The following is a 23,873-nucleotide window of genomic DNA, read 5'->3' as shown; positions in this document are numbered from 1 at the left end:
TATGTTGGTAATCCTTTACCTCGTCTTCCTCAATGCGTTGCTCTAGGTGAATCTCGAAGTAACCAAAATGATCAACACGTGGATCATCGGGGGCCTGGAAGTATTGAACAAGGTCTGACCACTGAAACAATTTCTGACGAATCAGTTCTCTTATACCATTCAGCTACCAGTGCTTAAAGATCTGGTGACGTAACGGATGCAATTGTTCTTTACGTTTGACTTGTATTTTGACCAGCTCTCGGTAAATGCATTCTCTCAATTCCACAGGCAAAGCACGAATGTTCTCTTGTAAAGTATCCATGAATAGGTCAGTCCGTACAATTCACAATCTTCTCATAGAGAGCAAAAGTAATCCACATAGTGAGTAATTTCTGACCACTGCCATTCAGGGTAACGTCCAAGAATGTCACTGAACTCTTTTGATGTAAACGGTCTAAAGCGATATAATAGGATGAATGCACCCTTGACCCAAAGAAATCTAACACACTGGTTGACTTTTTTCACTTTCCTCTTGTGAATTTCTCGACACAAAAGTTCTACAGTGACCCATTGAGATTTCACTCTGGCAAACCCCTGCCAAACTTCTTTGTAAATCTTCTCTTGTAGTTCTTTAGGTAATGATTCAATATCGTTTTTGAAATGAAGTTTAAATACTGGTCTCGGTGATGTCCAACATTTGACTCCTAACCAATCTGGTTTCTTCTTCGTCAACGACATGGTAAGTTACTTCAATGTCTCGGTCCCACTAAGGGTAAGTAATGACAATTCGGTGACCATCGAGCATGTTCTACGTAGGCCGAATCTTGCGGTTCCCAGTGGTGAAGTGACACACCGCAACTGAAGCACTTGACTTTATCTCCTTCGCCCAAGTAGAAAAATCCGGCTCTGGCTAATTCTTCGTGGGTCGGTCCTCCCAGATACTTAGGCCATTTTCCTTTGAACGATTGAAGACGATTTTCAAAGTCGCAGTATTCCGACAAACGCACAGGGAACGAATATTCGTCTTTCACAGGTTCGTTTCGATGAGGGTTGGGTGACAAGAACAGGAGTTTGCTCAGGGCTGGATGACATCCGTAGGGGGGTAGACGTGAAGGTGAACATTCCCCTTTAAAACGAAACCCAGTAAAATGTCCAAGAGGACGAGCGGCATCCCTTTCGCATCCCTCAGGTTTGACACGCACAGCATCACTTTCCATGATAGGGGTAGGGATACTAAAGTTCCCATGATGCTTTACGACATCGCTCAGGTCACAACGTACAACATCGTACCCATCGCAAGGCTCACAATCGCACTCGCTGCAAACTCCGTTACGCAATTACAATGGTAACCACATGGACAATCGCAGTTTCCTTCCGGACATTTTCCGTCGCAATGCCTGGGTCTTATCCATCCAGTATTAGTCACACTAGAGGAAGATACAACTTTTTTACAATACCCAAACTGGAACGATGTCTCTTTCAAAGTATTCATCTTGTTCGCTTGGTCTTGGTAGTCACAATGTACTATCGATCTTGCCTAGGGTTTCCTTTTTATATACAGACCAATACCGACGTGTCCATAAGGTAAGGTGAAATGATTGGGAAGTCGCACTCGCTTCTGGTACACGATTTGATAGACTTTTTCCAAGGGCCGACTGACGATGTGGTGAGTGGGTAAACGTACAATCTTGTTCGGTTGGTAAGTGGTCACTTTAAAGTTTGCATCCTCTCCCGATTGCAAGGCTTCTTTCAATACCCCAAAGTTGACCACTCGACTGGTACGATAATTCAGAGTCAGTCCTTTCACTTTGCACGTCGTGTGCACTTCTCCTTGTTTGTCACGGTATTCGTAGCCGTAATTTTTGGGACCACCACTGACGAAACTTAGAATCTTGTCGTCGGGATGCTCGTCTGTCCAGGCTCCTAAACGGTCTCCTTCGATGTCAGGGTGATGTTGAATCGGGTGATGGATGTAGATGCAACTGTCCGTGTCAAAGTACAGGACACGTTCTTCTAACAGTTCTAAAGCTTCGTACAATTTTAAGCGAGCATGAGCTGTCACGTAATCCGCAATGATGACATTTCCAAAAGGGTCGTCTTGTACAAAGTCCAGATCTTCTTCGTAATTGACCAAGATTAAATCCTCGCGAACGACGTCCACGTGTTTCATGTATTTGGTTTTGTCGTGAATCATCTGGAAGTAGCGGGAAGGTTCTGTCAAATATTCCGTCTTGGTTAAACACGGTCGTTGTGCCATTTTTCCCCACAAGCAATTTAACATCACTTTGGCAAACGATCGCCTGCCTTCGTTTTTCTCGATGTGGTCTAAAGTGATGTCTTCTTGTTCCCGGTATTTCTCTTTGAATTGTATTTGGTCTTCGGGAGTGTGACACCAGGAAGGATAGCCGCTGGCTTCTTGCTTCAGTTTCAAAAAGGCATCCACGTAGTCAGCGAAAATGCCTTTCTGACTGGGATCACCCTTGTGGTACTGTTGTGTCTTGGGAAAGTGGCAAATTTCGTACACTTCTAACAGTTGGTATCCCATGTCCAGAGCTTTGAACAATTCTACGCTGACCCAGGTTCCCGTCAAGGCTCGTTCTTCCTGGCTGTGCTGACAAGGCTGATCTTGGTTGCACGTTTCGGCACAAGTACGGCACAAGGGAAACATCAGTTTGCCTTGACAATGGTGAGGTAAGACGGGATGGTATAGGTTCGTGGGAGGCAAAACTTTGCACTTGATCAAGCCTTCGTATTGTCGAATGTTTTTCAGGTCGATGTGTTCCGTTAACAATTGTGGGTGCCCTACAGGAAAGCGACAATATTTGCACACGTAGGGATACAGCGAACACACATCCAAGTATTTGATTTCTTCTCCTTTCTCTTCGTCGGCTTGGTACAGCAAACAGGTGGCATTGGTCCTTCCTCCGTACAAACTATCCCTCGGGTTCAACGGGTCCATGAACTGGTAACTTTCCACGACACGTTTAAACTCGGGATCGATTTTCAAACGGTGATCGTATTCGTGTTCCCACATTTCCACCACTTGGTATCCTTGCTGTTCTAACTTCAAGCGTCGCTGACAAGTGTCCTGGTACAGGTCTTCCATGGTCCGTTGTAAAAACTGATTTTTAGTGTCACGGTCAGGGTAGCAGACGGGACATCCGTGAAATAAGCAACCGTTAAACTCGTACACGATCTTGGGGTTTTCTAAGTCCCAGCCGTCGACCGAATACGTTCGGATGGTCTTTTAGCCCCCTCCGTTGCGGGCATGCTGAATCCATTTATCTTCCTTGTCGCACAAGTAATGTAACCAACGTAGGGCTTTGACCGAGTATTGACGCTTGACAAATTGGGTCGTTTGAGGGCTAATGACAGCCACGGTGTTTTCAGGCATGAATCGTTGTCGATACACTAAGGAACACGCTTTGGCAATGGTGCAAGCTTCTTTCAAAGGATCGACCCCTCCGTGTTCCATGAACAGTTCTCGAAATTTTCCACAGCAACGCCTTAAAATGTCCACGTCGGAACGACAATACTTTAGCATTTCTTCCTGAAAGTCGAAAGGGTCCGTGGCGTGAGCCTGGTACCAAGCGTAGAAAGCTTCTCGTTGTTCGGTACGCATGTTGTCGGGGTCGTAATAGTGAGCCTCAGGTAAATGGGGTAGAACGGCGTGTTGATTGGCTTCCGTATTGAAAAAGTGTGGAAAGTACCCTTTAGCCATTTCTGTCATTCCAAACGTTTTAGGCATTCGGCTCAAAGGCATGGCCAAATAGCTCATCGAATCTTTAAACTGTACTTGTCCCACTTGCATGAAAATGATTTTGGCTCCGTTCAAAGTCACTTTAGGACGCTCGGTGCCTTGTTCCGTATAGTATCTGAGAAGAAACTGTCCATCGTATCCGGAGAAATTGTGAGCCATCACTGTGGCATGACGATGACAATCTCCGTAACGTTCGATGTCCTCTTGGCTCCACATCTTGTCGATGGGGTCTAAGACTAGCGTGTTCGGTCCTCGAAAGATTTTTTCACGCCCTCCAGGAATTTTGCTGCAGTGAGGGCAATGACTGAAGATAGGTTCTTGAATGCACTTCTCGCACGCTCGATGAGCCACGCAGAAATTAGGAATGTGAATGCCAGTCTCTTGCATGCATTCGAAATCGAAAAAGATGAAATTGCCTTTCTTCTTGTGACCGTCCTCTTTCTCTGGTGGGGGTTGGTATTTTTGCACGTAGCATTGGTGTTCCAAGTCCACGATGTGGTGACAAATGTGACATTTTTTCTTTCCTCGACATACGTGTGCCTTGGCATTATTGGTAAGTATGCCTTGTCCACAGGTAGGGCACAATCTCAGGAGTTGACAAGCACATTTCTTCTGTGAACCTTGTGTTTTCAAATGTTGTTGGTAACAGGTAGGGCTGACAAACGTGCGCAGACAAGTCAAACAAGGCACTGGTTCTTCGCTCAGACAGGGTGGAGAGGCCAAACATCCTGGGCATTTCCATCCACAATGGTTGTGTTGCTCTCGATTGTTATAACCATAATCACATTTCTCACAGTAATATCTCTATCCCAGGAATCCGGTGATAGTGGTAATAGTATTGAAATGGTCATCGTGATAATAAACATGAATGTATTTTCCGTCCTTAAAATGTTGGCCTCGAAGCAACAGAGGTCCGCGCATTTCTTGAGGGTGCACTTTCAAGGTGTAGAGTGGAGCTAGGACATCTTGCAATTTCTGCATCTCAGGAATGCCACAGGGCGTGTCTTTGGACAGGCCGGCTTGTTGCAACAGGAGTTCTGCTTCGTTTCGTTGTTTGGCTCGGTCCGATTGTCGAATAGTTTTCCAGGCTCTTTTCCATTCTACCGTGTCGTTCATGTTGGCATAGGTTCGTCCCACCACGATGGCTCGAGCTAAACACATCTGGTCTTGAAGGTTGTTAATTCGGACGAGACTTGTTTTGGTGTTGCGAAGGTCGTCCACCAATAACATCTTTTTGCATCCAGTCCCTTGAGGAGGAGAGACGTGGGCCATTTTCAGTGTGGCTTTACCATCGGTGATGTCAAACTGGTCATTAGATTGTTGTACGTGTTGAATCTTGTCCATGACTTTGGAAGGGGTTAGTTCTGCGGGTCTGCTTAACTCGATCCAAACAGGGGATTTCAAACCGTCGTGATCTATGGATAGTGTCAAGCGATCGTCTTCTTTGGCTTGACATTGTCGCTTGAGTGCGGTGAGCAAAGAATCCCACATCTCGGTGATAAACCCTTCTGCTTTCTCTAAGGGTACGTCGGACTTGAAATCTTTAAACTTCACCGTGTAGGTGTAAGCCGTGGTTCTAAATTTTCTAGAGGAGCGCTTTTCCGTCTCTCGAATGGAATAGTAATTCTCAGGGTTGACTAAGGGTGGTGAACTTGGTTTAGAGGGTTCGGATTCTGGTTCACTCATGTCCTCTTCAAAATCACTGGCATGAATTTGTGCCAAGATTTCAGCCCTGGTACGAGGCGATAGATCACGTTTCTGCCTCTTACTTTCTTCTTCCTCTTTCTTCTCAAATGAATAGGATCGTTTCATCTTGAGTGCGAAACGTCAAATGACTCAAGTTTAAACACCATAGACTAATTTATAGTCATGGCAAACCAGCGTATATAAAAAGGGTGTGTGTCTTGTCCTTTCACTATTCATCTCACTCTCAAGCCGAGCACAACGATGGAAGAGACTACCCAGATGGAACGTTTCGTCAGAGCTTTGCGAGGGGTCATTAGAAAATTCTCTTCAGACCAGCCGACGGACTACTCTCCTTCCTTTCGAGATAAAAGTCAAGATACTTGCTATATCTGTCAGAAGTAAGGGCATTGGTCTTCAGAGTGTCCAGACCGTCAAAAAAGAACAAAAACAGGGGCTAAAAAAGACAAAAGTCAAGATACCTGTTATTATTGTAAAGAAAAAGGACATTGGTCTCCAGATTGCCCAAAAAAGAAACAAGAGGAGTCAGAAGAAAAGAAGGATTCTTCAGAAGAAGAGAGGGATTCTTCAGAGGAAGAGAGGGATTCTTCTGAGGAAGAAAAAAGACAGTTGACGAAAAAGAAACAGGAGAAGAAAAGAAGAAGGGAAGAAAGTGAGGGGGAAGAAGAGGAAAAGCGTGTGACGGTGAAAAAATTCAAAAAAAACAGAGAGACTAAACAAGGAGACAGAAGAAGTCAATGAACGTTTAATTAAAGTGTTATGTTGTGAATTGTGAATTGGATTGTAACAATGGAGAAAAGAATAAATTAATGATATAAGGTAAGTGTCTTTGAGTTATCATTTTAAAATAAGAACGGACACTCACGCACTCATACACAGACACGTACTATAGGGGTAAAATGGGCTGTTTGTTTTTGGGGTTTTTTTTGAGTTATTGGCAAATTGAAATTGTATTTCTTTTCGAGAAATGTGGGTGGCCCTAAAAAGGGCCTTTTTTGGTGTAGGGGTGAGTTTAACCAATCAACTTTAACTGCCTTAAGCCTTTGCCACGGCCAAGGCCTACTTCTGAACTGCGTAACGTTGATGATGATGATTGAGTTGAAATCACTAAGGGTGGTACGGTAGGCTTAGTCACAGGGTTGACGTGTTTAGCTCGGGAAGGTCGTATTCTCTTCGGTCGTGATAAAGAAGTCTGATACATTTGTTTCAGACTTCTTAACTCCGCTAAAATGTCCAACAGTACCGTGACCGTTTGATTTTCACCCTCTTGTTTCTTTGCTGCTACTTCTTCTTGCTGTTGTTGCTGTTGCTTTTTTCTTACCTCTTCTTCTTCTTGCTGCTGCTGCTGTAGGAGAAAAGCTTGTTCCGCTTCCTTTTGTCGTTGCATAAATTTCTCCAATTCTTCTTTCTGTCTCTGTCTAAAATTCTCCACTTGCGGTAATGAAGAAGGTAACGAAGGTTCCGGAACAAATTCTTGCGAGGTAAGAAAATCCACAAATCCCAATGTACCTCTTCTGAAAGTAAGTCCGGGTTCCCTTGGGCAGTCTCCCCTGCTTGTGCACCCCAATGGATCGTTTTCTGAGTTTCCGTCATGTTGAATCACTGTCGCATAGATTGACTGCACACAAGCGCTAGCGAATCTATATAGACCACGTGACGTAACAAACTGCTCTCTTCGGATTGGATGCGGGCTGACTGAATTTTGTAACGCGTGTTCTGATTGGTGAATGAACTCAATCCGTTTCAATCCTTCCTGTACCTATAAATAAGCGCAGTTCACTACATTGATTCACCTGTTCTCGTCGCTTCAAGATGTGGACCACAGTTGAGTCATCCACCCTTGTGTCTTCCATAATGTTTAGGACGGACATGCTCATGTATGTCCGATCCAAGTGGACCCTTGTCCACAGGACAAACACCAGCCTGTGGATACGTAGGATCTACGTTGAAAGACAAGAATGCCTGAAAAGAGTGCTGATTTACGTGCCAACAGTGAGACGCAGCCTAAGGACAAGAAGAAGACCAATGCGGTGCCCTTTATGTTAATGAATACATTAACATAAACCCTGTAATGATAATTCCCATTGAGGCTAGGGTGGCCCACGATTTTTCTCCATGTTAATTTTCCACTGAGGCTAGAGTGGCCCAGGGGTCCCTGTTATGATAATTCCCATTGAGGCTAGGGTGGCCCACTTTACTACTTTCGATACGAAGACCATCCTATACTAAGGCAAACACAGGACAGTGTTATCGGCCATGACCTAATTACAGACGGACCATACGGGCCTAGAAAAGGTGATCCTCTTATTGACGTTAACATAGACACCGAACCGACTATTTTTAAAGCCAGTCTTTAACGTTAATTTTACTAGGGGTATGTTGTTGTTGTTCTTGTTGTTCTAGGGTTTAACGCCATTTTTGAGCACAAGATAGGCTATACATGGCGGCCAGTATAAGTGGTGGAGGAAGAACCCCGGAAAACCCAGGGAAGAACCACCGACCCACGAGAAACTACTGGCAGGCTTTCCAACGTACCCACGCTAGCCGAGCCTGAGACTCGAACCAACGCAGACAGAGGTGAGATAGCAGTGTTCTTTTATTTCAATGTCCATGTTTTGTGCCAAAATCTATTTGTGACTTAGTGGGATGGGGTATTGTGAGGTAACTGTGATTATAGCCCATAAATATGGCTAAGATTTGGATAATAATGAATGTGACCATGGGCATTTAAATTAGAGCTGTTTTAGATAGATCTATTTATTAATGTATTAAAATCTTACAATTTCTTATACAAATCCTCATTTCCAGCACGCAAAAAATGGCATCTAGAAGTATTTGGTTCATAACGCATCGCCATACACACACACACACACGTATATATATATATATATATATATATATATATATATATATATATATATATATATATATATATATATATATATATATATATATATATATATATATATATATATATATATATATGTGTGTGTGTGTGTGTGTGTGTGTGTGTGTGTTCTTCTTTGATCTTTAATCAAATAGACATGCAGAAACTGAAATACATATTTCAACAGAACTCTAAAGGAACAGTAATGTAAGCTTGCGTAGAATTTGCATTATTAAGGAATGCATGTAACATCATTCTTCATTGCAGGGCGTTGTCTTTCATAGAAGATTTCATACGAGAAAATGTGTTACCTTTTTATGCTAATACTCACTCCATCACAGGGATAAATGCCAAGCAGACGACAAAATACAGGACCGAGGCAAGGTATTGTTTCTTGAACTAAAATAGACTTCTTTGTTTGACTGTCTTATTCATGGGTATAAGGAAAGTCTACCATAATAGCTGAGTGGAAAAGGCAGGTATAACGTAAACATGATGCTGTTTTCTGCTTTTATGTAAGACGAAATATAAGAAGCGATGTACACGACAAGAATGAACTATATCAACAATATTGCGTTCCCTTTCCTATTCTTTGCATTTAAACCAGAGAGGGCTGAGGTCTCGTGAACAGTAGATAGCAGTAGTTTTAAAGGAAAATGTATGCTATAGAAGGAAATTTGCTTACAGTAAATTGATAATATTTACTCGATAGACATCCATCTAAACTCCACGTGGATTTTAAAACATTTGTTTACTGTTATGCTGCCAGTTAAAATTAAAGAGAACACTTCATGGAGCGTTGCTCGATATATTTTCATGACTTTAACTTTGCAATTTTTTTTTGTTTGGATACAAACTGTGGAAAAATCGTAAGTTTAAGATTGTGTCTAAAATAAAACACAGACAATTACATTAAAAAGGTCGAGCATTGACTTTCATTTTCCCGTCTAAACTAGAGCTTGACAATGAGTAGTATGGTCACGTGACACATTTGTCAAACTAGAAAACTAGTCGCAAAGAGAGAGAGAGAGAGAGAGAGAGAGAGAGAGAGAGAGCACTTTGATGTTTTCATGTTACCTTCTGTCGTAATCAAGACTATTTGCTACCAATGCCTTTGGAATGAACTGTTTGATGTACAGTAATGTTATCTACTAGGTGTAAATTAAAAGTCAAGTCTTGTGCTGTACAATGCGATCCTAATGATATTCTCAAGATGGTGCCTTATGAAAGATTACGCTATAACATTCACACACACACACACACACACACACACACACGCGCGCGCGCGCGCGATTTCTTGGTCAAAGTACCCCAGACAGTCTTTGTTGCATGTATCTCAGTTTCCAAATCACAGTATAGTCACGCAGTTTCATGTGTGCCATAACATTTATTATGACCCGTAAACTGTAGTTCTAATGACCTGTTTGTCTTGCTGTTACGACAAGTAGACGACAGGATAAACGGACCATAGTTTGAGCCATCGTTTGCAATTTTCGACTTTAATCCCATCATCACCCTTACCACCGTTGGCCATCTTACGACCGAAATGTATGCTGATCCTCAGCGACCACAAAAAGATGATCAATAAGATCACGGATGACCACAACATGAGCCCCCCCCCCCAGTGTCCAATTGTGTCAGTGTATCATTTCGTTTCTTTACAGTGAATTTCGCTAGGTTCACCTGGCTCTATGTGCAAGTAATACACAGGAGCATCGCCTTCTGGCTGCCTGGGTTGCTTCATTTTCACTCATGGCAGCTCATTTGACTGTGTATTAGAATGATCCAAATTAATTTCGTTTTCTTACGGACAATGACTGCGAATCATGCATGGGACCAGCACATTCCAATAGCCTTTCTGGCTTACCTAGGTTGTTTCTTTTACTTAGCTCTTTATGCAAACATAATATGGGACCACCACCTTCCCAATCTATTACAAATATCCAACGATTTTTGTTTTCATGATTGTCTCACGAACTTCAGCTTTTCCGCCGACTATTAATTCGAGTTTGCCCACTTCGCCAATTATGACCGAAGAGTATACCTTATGAGTGTTAGACAGTACTTCGCTTTTCATGGACGTATATTTGTCGACTTTACCGAGGATGAAATTGAACTCTATCGCGTAGCAACTTTGAGACTGAGTTGAGCTTTGTTTCTACCTAAACGCGAACTTAATATTGATATTTAAATTTCACAAAGTGTTGCCAGTTGATAAAATTTCCAAACAGAGAATCTAAAGCGTATCCCAATGCTATAATCTCAAAGTCAACTACGAATTATGTGGCTTTGTCTGTTAATGACACTACAATCCTCGTTACAAAGGTGCCCACAGACAATGCCGTCACCGCTGCGTGTATGATGCACCTGTATATTCTGTGGAGGGCGTGCCACTATTCATCCTCAGCTCTTAATGCGAAAACCAAACATGCGCACAGTGGCCAAGAAAGCTGTCGGCTGTGCGCCGATATTGTGCCCAACACATTTAATGATGTATCTTCCCGTCAACAGAGATGCAAAGATAGTTGTAAAACTTTCGTGTGAAGCATTTGCCGAAACAGGTGTACTGCCATTATGTAACTTTAAGGCCCCATTTACAAGGGTTTAAAGCACTGCCCACATAACGTCAATGCATCTCCCGGGTAGGTCAACGAAAAAACAAACAGCGCCTGTGACTGCAATATTGTTATTGGCGTAGCTGAGTATAATACCACCAATGTTTTGAAGGTCTTGCATTGAATTCCAGAGATAGCAACCATACGCATGCTTTGGTGTAAGCCCACCAACCTCGCAGCCTGAGATATAGAGCATTTTGAACAAACGGAAGCGATTGCTATTAGGCGACTGTAGATTGGGACTAAAGAAGCCTAGACACCGTGCGTTTCTCGTCGCGCTAGCACAAGAGCATATTGTTAATTTCAAGGGTGATTCTACACCATAGCATATCAACTGGTGTGCTTTTTGTCGAAAGAATCTATCGGGAGTTCATGGATGAACCAATGTGGTTTTCCGTAGGAGACAGTAAGCACGTTCCAACAGGAATCATTACTCACAGAAATAAGCTGTAGCATGATGATGTATTTCCCATCATGAATAATTTAAGTTATGTTCATCTGATCTAGGTTGACATTGACCTACATAAGGTTGATTAAAGCGATTAAATGTGATGCCATGTGCGTGCTTCGTCCTAAAACACAAGTCGGATGAAACCCAAAGATGGGGGCGGAAGGCCTTTGTTACAGTAGCTATGATGCTGACCATCCCAGTCGCAGCGTTGTATTACGCAGATATTCGACAAAATGAATAATAGCCTTTTAATTCAAGTGTCCTTAGGTAGTGGCTTTCCAATCAGGAAAGGTAGAGGCTTTAGCTAGGCTGTCCAAATACACGTTTCACATAAAATTAGTTGTTACCAAGCTGGGCTGAACCATTAAATCCCCGTGGTCTGTTCAAATTTCCAGGAGATTACTTGAATCTGTCTATATCGCTTATTCTAGAACCACGGTACCAACTTAAAAACTGGTCAATATAGTATACATCATTAGAAACAACATTTGCACGAGCATGATTTTGCCACAGGTAATTCGTTTTAATCGCGACGAGAAATATAGCGTTAGATGTGTATTTAATTAGAGAGAGAGAGAGAGAAAGAGAAAGAGAGAGAGAGTGTGTGAGAGAGAAGATCCACAAAATGTTGCTCAACCTCGACATGTATGTGAATGATAACATCTGATTCCAGAACGACATACCTCTTAAAGTGTTCGAAAAATACACTTTAACTCAAGTCGGGACTAAGGTGGTTTATAACCACCGCAGTTTAGAAAACGCAGACAATGAAACTAGGATCTGCTAAAATCAAGTAAACATTGCCATACGATGCGCGGCCACCGCATTCGTTACCATCTGTGGCCAACCGTTTCGACGAGAACATCAGAGCTGTTTGCGTTGGCGCAAACCTTCTATCCCTTTTTTATTTACTACCAGATGAAAACGATCCTCATTCAGGGCATTGTAGAATGGTTCACCTTACTATATCTGAGAAATCCTTATGGCAAGAACACGCCAAGGAGATTATCCCAGCCACATCCTCGGACAGCACAACTACAAAACATGCCACTGAATGGGTTATCCGGACTCCATGTCCAGCCGGGGAGGTGGATTAGCGTGATGTAGAGTCGGTTTCAAACCGAATGGTCTCGATGAAGAACGTTTCAGCATGCTGATGGAGCGGATGCCCAAACATTCAAGTATCGACGCCATGGGTTGGTTATACCACAGCTGTGAGACGTCTTAGTACATGATAGAATTGTCTCTACCAGAAACATCGGCAACACCGTACCCAGGCTTGCTGAAAGGCCAGGAAAACTACGCGAGGTCAATTGGGGTGCCGGAAGGCCTAAGCCTGCATCTGTGAGAACATTTTTCGGCTCTCCTTGTCATCAGTTTGCAGTAGTGGCCAAACTGTTTAAAATACGGGGCTCACTCTCCCATGCCAAGGACGCTGCGAAGACAACAATCGGCCGAGAAGTAAAGACTTACTTTATCTGACAAGTTGTTGCCACCAGGCTCTTCCAGAACCCATCAAAAGCAAACTCGAAGCATGCCGGCTGGACGTCCTCCAGAATTGATTCGGACATGGGGTTTAAACCGTATCGTTCTCTCTCTCTCTCTCTCTCTCTCTCTCTCTCTCTCTCTCTCTCTCTGCGCTGATGTTGGTGACGGTGTACCTGCAGTTTTCCATGGGTTGTAATGCAAGAGCATCTGACTGCACGAACTGTTCGGCTCACCTGGGATTCAGCATTTTGTATTTCTTCTACCCGCCAAAACTACATTCGGGTCAGTAGCCGTTGCTAGCTAAACAGCCTCCCAAATATCATCCTCATAAAACTATTTGTGTATGTCATGGTAGATGATCTCGACCACCCGTAACCTTCAGCGACAGTTCTCGTTGTTGTAGAAATATTTTAGGATTATCACTCGCTTGAGGCTTTCTTCAGGTTAATATTTCGTCAACAGTTGCGTTCCTTCGTGGACTCGCCCTTTATACACCTGCAGAAGGTTATGGCGGTAGGAATATGTTAGTATCTGCCCTCTTATGATCTCTTCCAAGTGTTCTAACACCCTTAGAGCAATGCATTTAAAATTTAAGATCGGTCTCAAGACCTTACTACTGACAATGGGCAGATATTATTGCAGTAGGTATTGTCGACGTCATTGAGAATATCAAGCTTGATTGTAACCATCATCACTGTCACGCGCTCCACAAAACACTTATTCATTTTGGATCCCATTTGTAGATACACAGTAATGGAATCTTAGCCGTTGTTGGTGCATCTTGCAGTAATCAATCGTGTCCTGCGGCCCGCAATGATCTTTTCCCTGCAGTGGTCACGTTTATAGTTAGATAGGTCCATTTTGAAATATATACAATGAAATATGTTTGTGTCATAATCAAATATTACGCCTACTAGTGGAGATTTTTTTGATTAGAAAAGGGAATGATGCCTTTAAACTGATGACGCAATGGTTGGAGGTGGAATAGGACAAAACTCGTACTTAAGGTGACGCACCGTGAAGGTAGTTTCAGTCATGCTATAATAACTATATTTAAGACAAATTGGGTACTCCTCCTTTGCATGTGCCATCATATCATAGTTCAGCATATCAAGCATTATTGCGAAAGCACAAACCGATCTGAGATTGACAATACTTTCTTTAATATAGTGGTCTACCAGCCTGTAAAAGTGGCGAACTGGGCGATATAGTTTGATTTTTCGTAGGAAGCTATTTCATGCATTATTTCCACGTCTTCAACGCGAACTTACTTTAGCTATCCATGTGTGCGTGAGCTGCATATACCTTACAACAATTTATGTCCAAATGAAAAATATTAATCCGCATCGTTTTCAAGTGTGAGTTGGGCCTGTAAGTCAGGAGATGAGGCAGAAAATGGCGAAAGAGGGTTTGAAATGGTGGTCTGTTCACCCTCCTCGTTGCTTGTCAAGTTTGTGGATTATGAACTTGTACAGGTGAAGCAGGCGAGACGTATCATTCAACAGAATTTCCGATTGTTTCATTAATAGCACAGACCTTCCAATGTGTATCCAATTCTTATGAATGAAAGAAAAAAAAAACAACAAATCTTTTGTTTGCATCAATTTCATTTTACGCCCTAAAATGAATAATATACTCAATTGATAAGAATTAATGTGGTTTACTTTGGTCTACCTACTTGTAGGAGAAACAAAATCGAATATAATCACTAAGCTTGCTGCTTTTACATACCTAATAGTGAAAAATACATTTAGTGGATCAAACATGAAATCAAAAAAACAGAATCGTTAGTATACAAATATTTATTAACGAAAAAGGGGTTGAAGTGACCCTGACAAAAAGAAAAGCCACAACATGAGGAAGAAATCTAATTATAATGCTTTGTATGATATGTATTCATTCTTGCCATGTTTTCTCTATTGTCGTTTGTAGACTATAAAATATCGTTAGTTTCTACATTACTTATGAACGTATTCTAAATATTGAAAATTAAAATAACTCTGTGAACGTAATTTTCATATTTTAAAAACTGCAGATTTGTCTCTTTTTCTATCATTTCAAGTATGGGGAAATAATAGTTAAAACTTCGCCGCATGTTTGTACTTTTTCCCAGGCAAATCATCAAACGTTGCGTGAATGCATCAAAAGACGATACTGTTATCTTCACTGGAAGTGGAGTAACGTCCGCCATACACAAACTGGCAGGGGCTCTCAAGATCAACCAACCACGCGTTGCCGAGGAAAGGGTATATTCTCGATTTCTCTGATGCGTTTCAGTGGGGCTGTATCAGAAAAAATGGTTACGTCACATTGTAATATGAGGATTGCCCACGAGTACAGCCGATGTACATATCATGCTTCAGCTTGAATATTTTATCAAAATAATGGTTGTATTCGTATGAAATAGAATAATATTTGTGTTTTTTATAACACGATTCATGTACGGATTAACATTGTTGGGGGTGGAGGTGGAAGGATCTAGAAACATAACAGAGTGGCTGTATCTGATAGACAACATAGCGTAACATCTTTAAATAAAATATTTTGATCATTGAGAGGTTACCTTTATTTTCGTTCTTTAATTTGTTTATTTCTACATTCAAATGTAAATTTTGTATGGCTTTGGCAAGATTGCAGTCGAGTTCTGTAGCAGATGCGCATATGAAATTTCAATTGTCACTTATATTTTGTTTGCAATAAACACCAATCAATGACAGATGTAAGGATCATTTACAAACGCGATTATAAAGCGAGTTAACATTGATACTTAAAAACATTTATTACTTCATTTAATCAGGACTTTTGTTTCTAAAATATATGCACCGCTAGCCGTAGAGTATTACATATATTGGTAACACAGATCAAAAGGTCTTGTAAATATTGCCACTGACAATTTCCATGATTCATGCACAAATATAAATATAAAATGCTGATACTCGAGGTCTCCTTTTTGCTGTTTGGAGCTTGTCGTTATGCATTTCAATATGGCACCTCACTCATTAATTGCATAGATGCATACCAGAGGGTCTATAGCGGATGCATTTTGATATGTGTAGAGAGAGAGAGAGAGAGAGAGAGGAATACTTTCACTATCACTATCCGTATTGTGTGCAAGCCTTTCGTAAGGAAACATCAGCCACTGCTGCCTTAGACGCATGCAACACTCGAATCATCGAGAGTATCTTTAACATCAAATAAATCGGTGAGAACTCGTTTATCCGGAGATAGTGTGATCACAAAAAACAGATGGCTTACGTCCAAAAAATTACTGAGACCTTATCAAGAACTTTCTAAAGTTGAACTGGTGCATGAGCGAGATTCACACACAAAACAAAATTTAAATCGCAGAACCCGCGCCTGAATGCGACTCAAATTCCTTGGCATTTTAGGTTATTCCTGAACAATCGATGTTGGGGACAAATCTTTTGTAAGAAGGAAAATTCATGGGAAGACATTGTAGCCATAAATGGTGTTGGATAACCCCTCGGAACTTACTGAGGAGAATGACCTCTCATGAACGATTTATCTAATATTGAACACTAATTTTGTTGTAGGTAATATGTATTCGCGACATCAAGCAGGGCTCGCTCGACTTGAACCACCTCGAAACAGAATTGAAGGTAATACTACTTTTTACACTAGTCGCCCTTAGCGGCGTAGAACACGTTCTCATCTACTTCACAATCATTTCCAATGAACAAGAAATTACATTATTCGGATGATTGTTGATTTCTGTTACTAAGGACTCGTGTTAGGTAGTTAATGCAAAATATCTGTTATAACGACCCAAAAAAACAATTCTGCAAACTCCTCCAGTTAGAAAATGTGTTAATTTAAGAAAATTCCATATCATATGGAATAATTACTTTTTTAGTTTTATCCAAAGACCATCATGTTTTTAATCCATTTCGTGTAAGTAAAGGGATTATATATCGATCTCTTACATCTTTGTTGAACGGCTCAGTATGCTTGACTCCAGTAGTATATTGAAAGTTTTGAGGACGCGGTTATATTTCCGATTGGCGTGACTGACTCCAAGGCCGCTGCCATGTTATCTTGAAAAGATTCTTACGTTTTTCACCGACTTTTACGCAGTATGTGATGACAACCTTTTTAATGCCAGGATCAAAATGAATTCGGATACCCACCTTTTGTTTCATTGCGGATTTTACAGCACGATTGTTGTTGTTCTATTTTGCTACATTTTACTGAATAAAATCACGTGTTTCCCGTAGATCTGGAAAGAACGCGAGCGACATATGCTGGTGTCAATGTCAGCAGCGAGCAATATTACTGGAATTATGACGAACACCGTGGCCGTTGCTAAACTTGCACACAAACATGGCGCCTTGGTGGCATTTGACTTCGCAGCTGGCGGTACGAGCTTTCATGGTTTATATCCTTTTGAGATATGTTTAACATACAACTTTGACTGCTATTAACATGGAGAATTCCTTCGTTCTTGTTTACTTCTTTTCCTCCTAAACCCATATTAGACCGTCTAATCTCTCATTCCGAGGCTTATAAATAAAAAGGTAACTCAATAAATAAATTTGTGAAATAAAACTACTAGCAGAAAATATAATTTAAACTTTACCCAGCTATGTCTAATTGCGGGTATTTCCCATAATTATTTCAGAAAAAAAAACAAAACAAAACAAAACAAACAACGGAGCAATAATAACGTTCTTTGCAGTCAAAATACTGAAAAAAGAAATTTTTTTCCGTCCCAGTCGTCTTCTAACTGTGTCGGCAGAGTACCTCAGCAACCTTATCATTGTCTTTAATTTCCGGGAACCGAATGTTAATGTATATCATATATATAGTATATGTTAATGTATATCATATATAGCATATGTTAATGTATATCAAATATAGCATATGTTAATGTATATCATATATAGCATATGTTAATGTATATCATATATAGCATATGTTAATGTATATCATATATAGCATATTTTAATGTATATCATATATCATATATTAATGTATATCATATATAGCATATGTTAATGTATATCATATATAGCATATGTTAATGTATATCATATATAGCATATATTAATGTATATCATATATATCATATATTAATGTATATCATATATATCATATATTAATGTAAATCATATACAGCATATGTTGATGTATATCATATATAGCATATGTTAATGTATATCATATATAGCATATGTTAATGTATGTCATATATAGCATATGTTAATGTATATCATATATAGCATATGTTAATGTATATCATATATAGCATATGTTAATGTATATCATATATAGCATGTGTTAATGTATATCCTTATTTATGCTTTTATATGTTATCATGACAATTGTACATACAATGAAAACTCCCCCCCCCCCACTCCTTTAATATTTATTTGGAAATACATATGGGTAGGCTTTGAAACGGGAACACTAAAACAAAGTCCCGTCTTTGCTGCTTTTGTGATCTGCAATCGACATAAAATACGTAGTAAGCTTTATAAAAATTTGACAGAAAATACTTTTTATTACACGTGATGAGCCCTATTTGTTATCAATATATTTCAGGTCCCTATCTCACAATAGATATGAATCCGCCTGGGAGGCTGGCGTAAGTCGTTAGTAATATATATAAAATTGATACATGCCTCGCACAATCGATTTGTCTGTTTGTTTAAAATGATTAATGATGTTCATACGTTCTATAATAATATCGCCTTTTGAGAACTTGTCCCTAATAAACTCTCTCTCCCTGATAATTTCCTGTCCGTTTACAAATATTAAATATCACTGGATTACATGCTTACAGAGTTTAATTACATTTCTGAACTGTAGCACATTTTATTATGGAGATCACCAGCTTGAAAACAAAGCAGATACTGTTGAGCCGTATTTACAAGGTGGACAATAACCCTGTACATAAAAAGTAAATACAGGTCATTTATGCTACATTTGTCATTTCTGTCTCCAGATTCAAAGATGCTGTATTTCTAAGTCCACACAAATTTGTTGGCGGACCAGGCACTCTAGGTATGCGAATTTTGTTTACATAATGTCATAAAGTTTTATAATTAATTTTACTGAAAAGTGCTTAAGCAAAGAGGAATATAATATTTTTACGAGTCTATGCTCTTAAAATAAGTAACGAAAAAGTGTGAAGAGAACAATCTTTGTTAAATTTAACAAATACTTTTTCTTCCCTAGAATACGAAGTGAAAATTGAGACAAAAGAACTTAAGGTATTGCGAATTAAATATAAATTGTAACCCAAGAATTAAAACCCCAAGTACTAGTAATAAAAGGTCCCGAATGAAACTGAGTTCAAGCCCTGATTAGATCCAAAATTGAAGGCGATGGCGTATCTGGTATGGTCAGCGAAGAGCTGATGTGTCAACAGTCTTTTGTTGAATCAAAGAAATATTATTCCAGGTTTGAATTCAGTATAAATCCAGTGAATGTCTTTATACAATAATTTCGTCAGGGCTCTTTTGCATTTGCAGAGAAAATAAGTACTTAAATTCAATAATTTGAAGAAAATAAAATTTAGCCCAAACTGGACACAACATAATAAAACTTAACGTTCTATATGTTAAAGCATAACTTGTAAAATCTTCATAGTCACAACATAATATAGTTCTCTGCTTGACCTCAGGTCATAGTAGCATTTTCTAAAATCGAACATTACCTAATGGAAAATAGCCTTCTAGAATGATCTTAATGAGCCTTGTTTATTACAACACAAAATCCTATAACATTCACATGGGAATCTCGACAAACCCTGACCCTGATCAACATGTTTACCACTTCTTGTTTACCTGAATAATAATGTGATTAATAATCTCATAAACATAGAGTATAATGAAGCTATTTCTAGTTGTTTACATAAATGAAATATTTTTTTTAAAGAGTCAGTCATGTAAAGCAGAAATCAACTCAATTTTTGACTAGGTCAAGTCCAGCAAACAATGTTACATTACATCACATATAATGGAATACAAATATTAAAACTAACAAACGAACAATTCAGATAAATATACATAATAATATACAGTGTATCTCAGAAACCCAATTGATTTCGATATGATCTATGTATTGTGTATTTACTTGTTTACAGCCTTATTTATTTACCAGCATGGAAATGTTAACCTCTAACTATACTCGCAAGTATCACCCCATAAAAAGGTTAAGCATTTAGCGTGTCTAAGATTTGAAACAATTCTGAAACAAGTTTATATTTGCAATGCAATGTTAAAATAAAGGAAAATGTTTGCTTCGACACAGTTATTATCCGTGGAAGTTTAAATTTCATTCCTAACTGACAGATAGACAATCTCTTTTTTTTATAAACAAGGGATGTTATAATTATTTTTATCATTTTTCCCACGATACTGTAGGTGTTTTAATTGCAAAGAAGTGGATGTTTCGGAACTCGGTGCCAGACAAAGTTGGTGGTGGAACAGTTCGCTTTGTAAGTATTCAACCATAACAAACAAAAGTACATATTTCGAAGATATTTTTTTTAATCAAAGTTGCATGCGTCTATTTACCAAAATTCAAAGAATAAAATCATTATTTCTCGTATATTTACTCCAAATTGTAATAATAATACTAATAATAATAATGAGGACTTTGTATAGCGCCTAATCTTTAGAATGCTCTCAGCGCTTTACAACATTAGACAACATCTAAACATTAAAAACATATACAATGATATGATTAAAAAAACGCCATGAAATTAGAAAACATAAAAAACATCCTGAAAATATTTAATGTGGGAAACATTATTAGGTCCTTAAGTTTTTTCTTGCAGTCGAAATAAGTGAGTTTTAAGAGCACTCTTGAATGGGATCACTGTGTCTGTGTGTCTAAGTTCAGTGGGCAATTCATTCCACGTTGCTGGGCCCTGGTATGCAAAATAAAGGTGTCCATATGACTTTGTTTTCATAGTGGGAATAATGAGTATACGATTGTCCGAAGAGGAGCGTAAGTATCTTGCTGGTGTGTACACATGGGTGAGGTCGGATAGGTATGTTGGACTGGAGTCCGTCAGTGAAATGTAGCACAGAGAACAAATGTTGTTTTTGATTCTGGATCGAATGGATAGCCAGTGTAGGGTACAGAGCAGCGTGGAGGTGTGCTCTGATCGTGGTACTTTAAGTATGATCCGAGCATCTGTGTTTTGAACTTTGTGAAGTTTCTTGAGTAGATATTGAGATGAACCAGACAGAATTGAGTTACAATAGTCCAGTCTTGAAAGTACTAATGAACACACAAGTGTTTTAGTGGCATCAGCTAAAAAATATGTGCAAATGGAGCTGATGCGTCTCAGCTCAAGATATGCAGTCTTGCATATGTTCATGACATGCTGGTTCAATGTGAGAGTACTGTCCAGAGTAACACCTAGGTTTCATACTGACTGTGTGAATTTAATGTTGGTGTTGCTGATATTTATTGTTTGAGGTAAAGGATGTGAATGAGAAAGTCTTTTTGTTGTGATCAGAATGGTTTCAGTTGTATCATCATTCATCTGCAGCTTGTTACATGTCATCCATATTTTCACATCAGAAATGCACCTCTCTACACCTTGGATGGTAGCATCAACTTCAGATGGGTAGCTAGATTTGTATATTTGGGTGTCATCAGCGTACAGATGGTGAGACACTGGATGATGATATACGACACTTGAGAGCGACTGAGTGTACATAATGAAGAGAACGGGTTCAAGAAGAAACCCCTGTGGAACACCACAACATAGATTAACTGCGCTGGAGTGCATTTCATTTGCAGACACAGTTTGTGTCCTGTTGACCAAAAGTTGGACTTGAACCACAGTAAGGCTGTATCATGGATGCAAATACATGCTGGAGACGGTGAAGAAATATATCATGGTCTATTGTGTCAAACGCTGCAGACAATTCAAGGAGGGTGAGGACGGTAATATTTCCGCTATCCTAAGCAGAGAGAATGTCATTAACTTCTTTTGGAAGAGTAGTTTCAGTACTGTGGCAAGGGCGATATGCAGATTGTACATTATCATATTGGCTCTATGTTCTACACCCATAATACATTATTATGTAAATATTGTGTCATCTTGATGTCCAGTCTTCGCAATTGTAATAATGATTAATGAATCAATTTGTCTATGACGCATATGTTTTCATCTTGTTGACGCAGTAGCTTGACAATAAAAGGGGATACTTACATTTGATTTTAGCTTGAGAGATTTGTTAGATTTAATTTTTCCATAGTCTTCAGTATTCGACGTCCTCAAAAATTAAGATCATCTGTGAGCATTTGGGAGACCCTTTAAAACGGCGTTATTTAGTCACGAAAATCAAGCATTCTACACCGTAGGAATTTATATTATAGCTTAAATTATAATGTTTCTATATGTTTCTCCTATTGTAATAGGATAGTAAGTTTTCATTAAAGGGTAGATTAACATTTCCATTGTTCTTTGTAGTTTAGGGCCACACTTATACTTATGATAGTGGCTCGTTCGCACGAATCAGTCGTTCCAGGGCACACGTTTAACCATCTAACTTAAAAGAAAACTTACTCTAGGAAGTTTTTCGGCTGTTCGCTCTCAATTTATTAGGAACTGGGAGTGCAAGTTGAGCAGTGGTTGTCTGCTCTGCCCCATGCCCAGATCCACCACTGATGGCCATCTTATAATATCATCATGCTGGAAGTGTAATCATATCAGCCTTTGTAAAATTAAGACTTCACTGCACATATTAAAATGAAGCGTTCATTGCTTTTCTTACATTATTAATGTGGCACCACCTGTTACCTCAGTGTGTCATAGCGTTGTGAAGTCTAACAGAGATTGGACGAATGTCGATATTGCATCTTCTTTCTCATCTCTACAAATTAAAAAATGGAGAAAATGCATCTTAAGTACAAATTAAATAATCGCATGAACAGTGCCGTCAAAATGATAAAGTCAACGGAAAGTGCCTGGCACCTTGCGAAATCATATGCGATTTACGGCCATAATTCAATCTCAAAGGTGTATAGTTTTGAAGTTCGTGTGTGAGTTCGATAATTGCGTCATAGTGAGAACGTATTTATTCACCGTCATTCATTTTTCTCGAATATATCTGATAGTAAGAATATGTGATTTTTTTCCCATGCAGATTCAATGAACTTATTAATAAATAAGTTGTGCTGCCTTAATGCGGCTCAAATGGGGAGTAATAACAATCAGAAAAACTGTACATGGAAAAACTATGGATTATTATGTTGTTGCGCTTTCAATGGATAAATACAAAATATGAATGTATTGCACAAACCAATAAAATAACGCTGAAAGCCATGAAGAAGATAAAGCTAGATTTTAGTTACATCATTATTTAGATCTCACAGAGGTTCTGAATAAAAGGAACCGTATACACTTGTATAGTCGAATGCCATCAAACACACCATTCGAAATGTCCAAAATGTTTTAGCTTTTATATGTAAAATATAGTCAGTTAGACTTGACTAGGATCCATATATCTTGACGAGAGAATCCTGAATAGCATGCAAAATTCTTAATAGGTGGATCGTGCCGCATTGATAAACTGTATAGCCCTGGCGTATCATGTATATGCAAGATTGTATATATAATTGTTTGACCAGAAAGAGTTGAAACAACATAATGAAAGCACTATACGAAACAATTAACACATTCACAAAGGGCACTCCATGACTGCAAATGGCTAAGATAACGATTTATTGTCGCAAATTTATATTTGCATGCATGAAAAAAGGGGGGTGCGTGGCCTGGGCCTGACGTCCCGCTTGCCAAAGGAAAGTGAAGCGTCTCTCATAGCCTCTCCTTCCCAGGTGTAGTGATCGCCGCAGGACCACTGTCTCGCTCTGCGGAGCAGGAGGTTACTTGCATATGGCCTCTCCTACACTATTGTGTCCACAGCAGCACCTTCACGCGGTGCCCCCTGTTTTAACAGAGCCTGCTGTGTGGCGCGACCGAGTACCCGGCGGTATAACTGG

The 23,873-nt window shown here is 39.6% G+C and overlaps 1 protein-coding gene across 1 annotated transcript in view; it reads left to right on the top strand.

The window, feature by feature from the left end:
* The window catches only part of LOC149775265 (uncharacterized), a 155,547-nt gene that overhangs the window by 66,694 nt on the left and 64,980 nt on the right, over nucleotides 1-23,873 (top strand). Inside the window, exons 2-10 of the mRNA XM_089944380.1 lie at nucleotides 7,627-7,738; nucleotides 8,086-8,104; nucleotides 8,598-8,714; nucleotides 14,998-15,130; nucleotides 16,439-16,504; nucleotides 17,120-17,261; nucleotides 18,447-18,489; nucleotides 18,850-18,908; nucleotides 20,273-20,346. Of these exons, the coding sequence (XP_089800506.1) occupies nucleotides 7,627-7,738; nucleotides 8,086-8,104; nucleotides 8,598-8,714; nucleotides 14,998-15,130; nucleotides 16,439-16,504; nucleotides 17,120-17,261; nucleotides 18,447-18,489; nucleotides 18,850-18,908; nucleotides 20,273-20,346 (765 nt within the window). The remainder of the gene's footprint in view (nucleotides 1-7,626; nucleotides 7,739-8,085; nucleotides 8,105-8,597; nucleotides 8,715-14,997; nucleotides 15,131-16,438; nucleotides 16,505-17,119; nucleotides 17,262-18,446; nucleotides 18,490-18,849; nucleotides 18,909-20,272; nucleotides 20,347-23,873) is intronic.

This window comes from Sinohyriopsis cumingii, chromosome 19 (genome assembly GCF_028554795.1).
Source record: "Sinohyriopsis cumingii isolate HCF-2022 chromosome 19, ASM2855479v2, whole genome shotgun sequence".
Classification (NCBI taxonomy): Eukaryota; Metazoa; Mollusca; class Bivalvia; order Unionida; family Unionidae; genus Sinohyriopsis; species Sinohyriopsis cumingii.
This window is presented reverse-complemented; position numbering and strand designations above follow the sequence as displayed.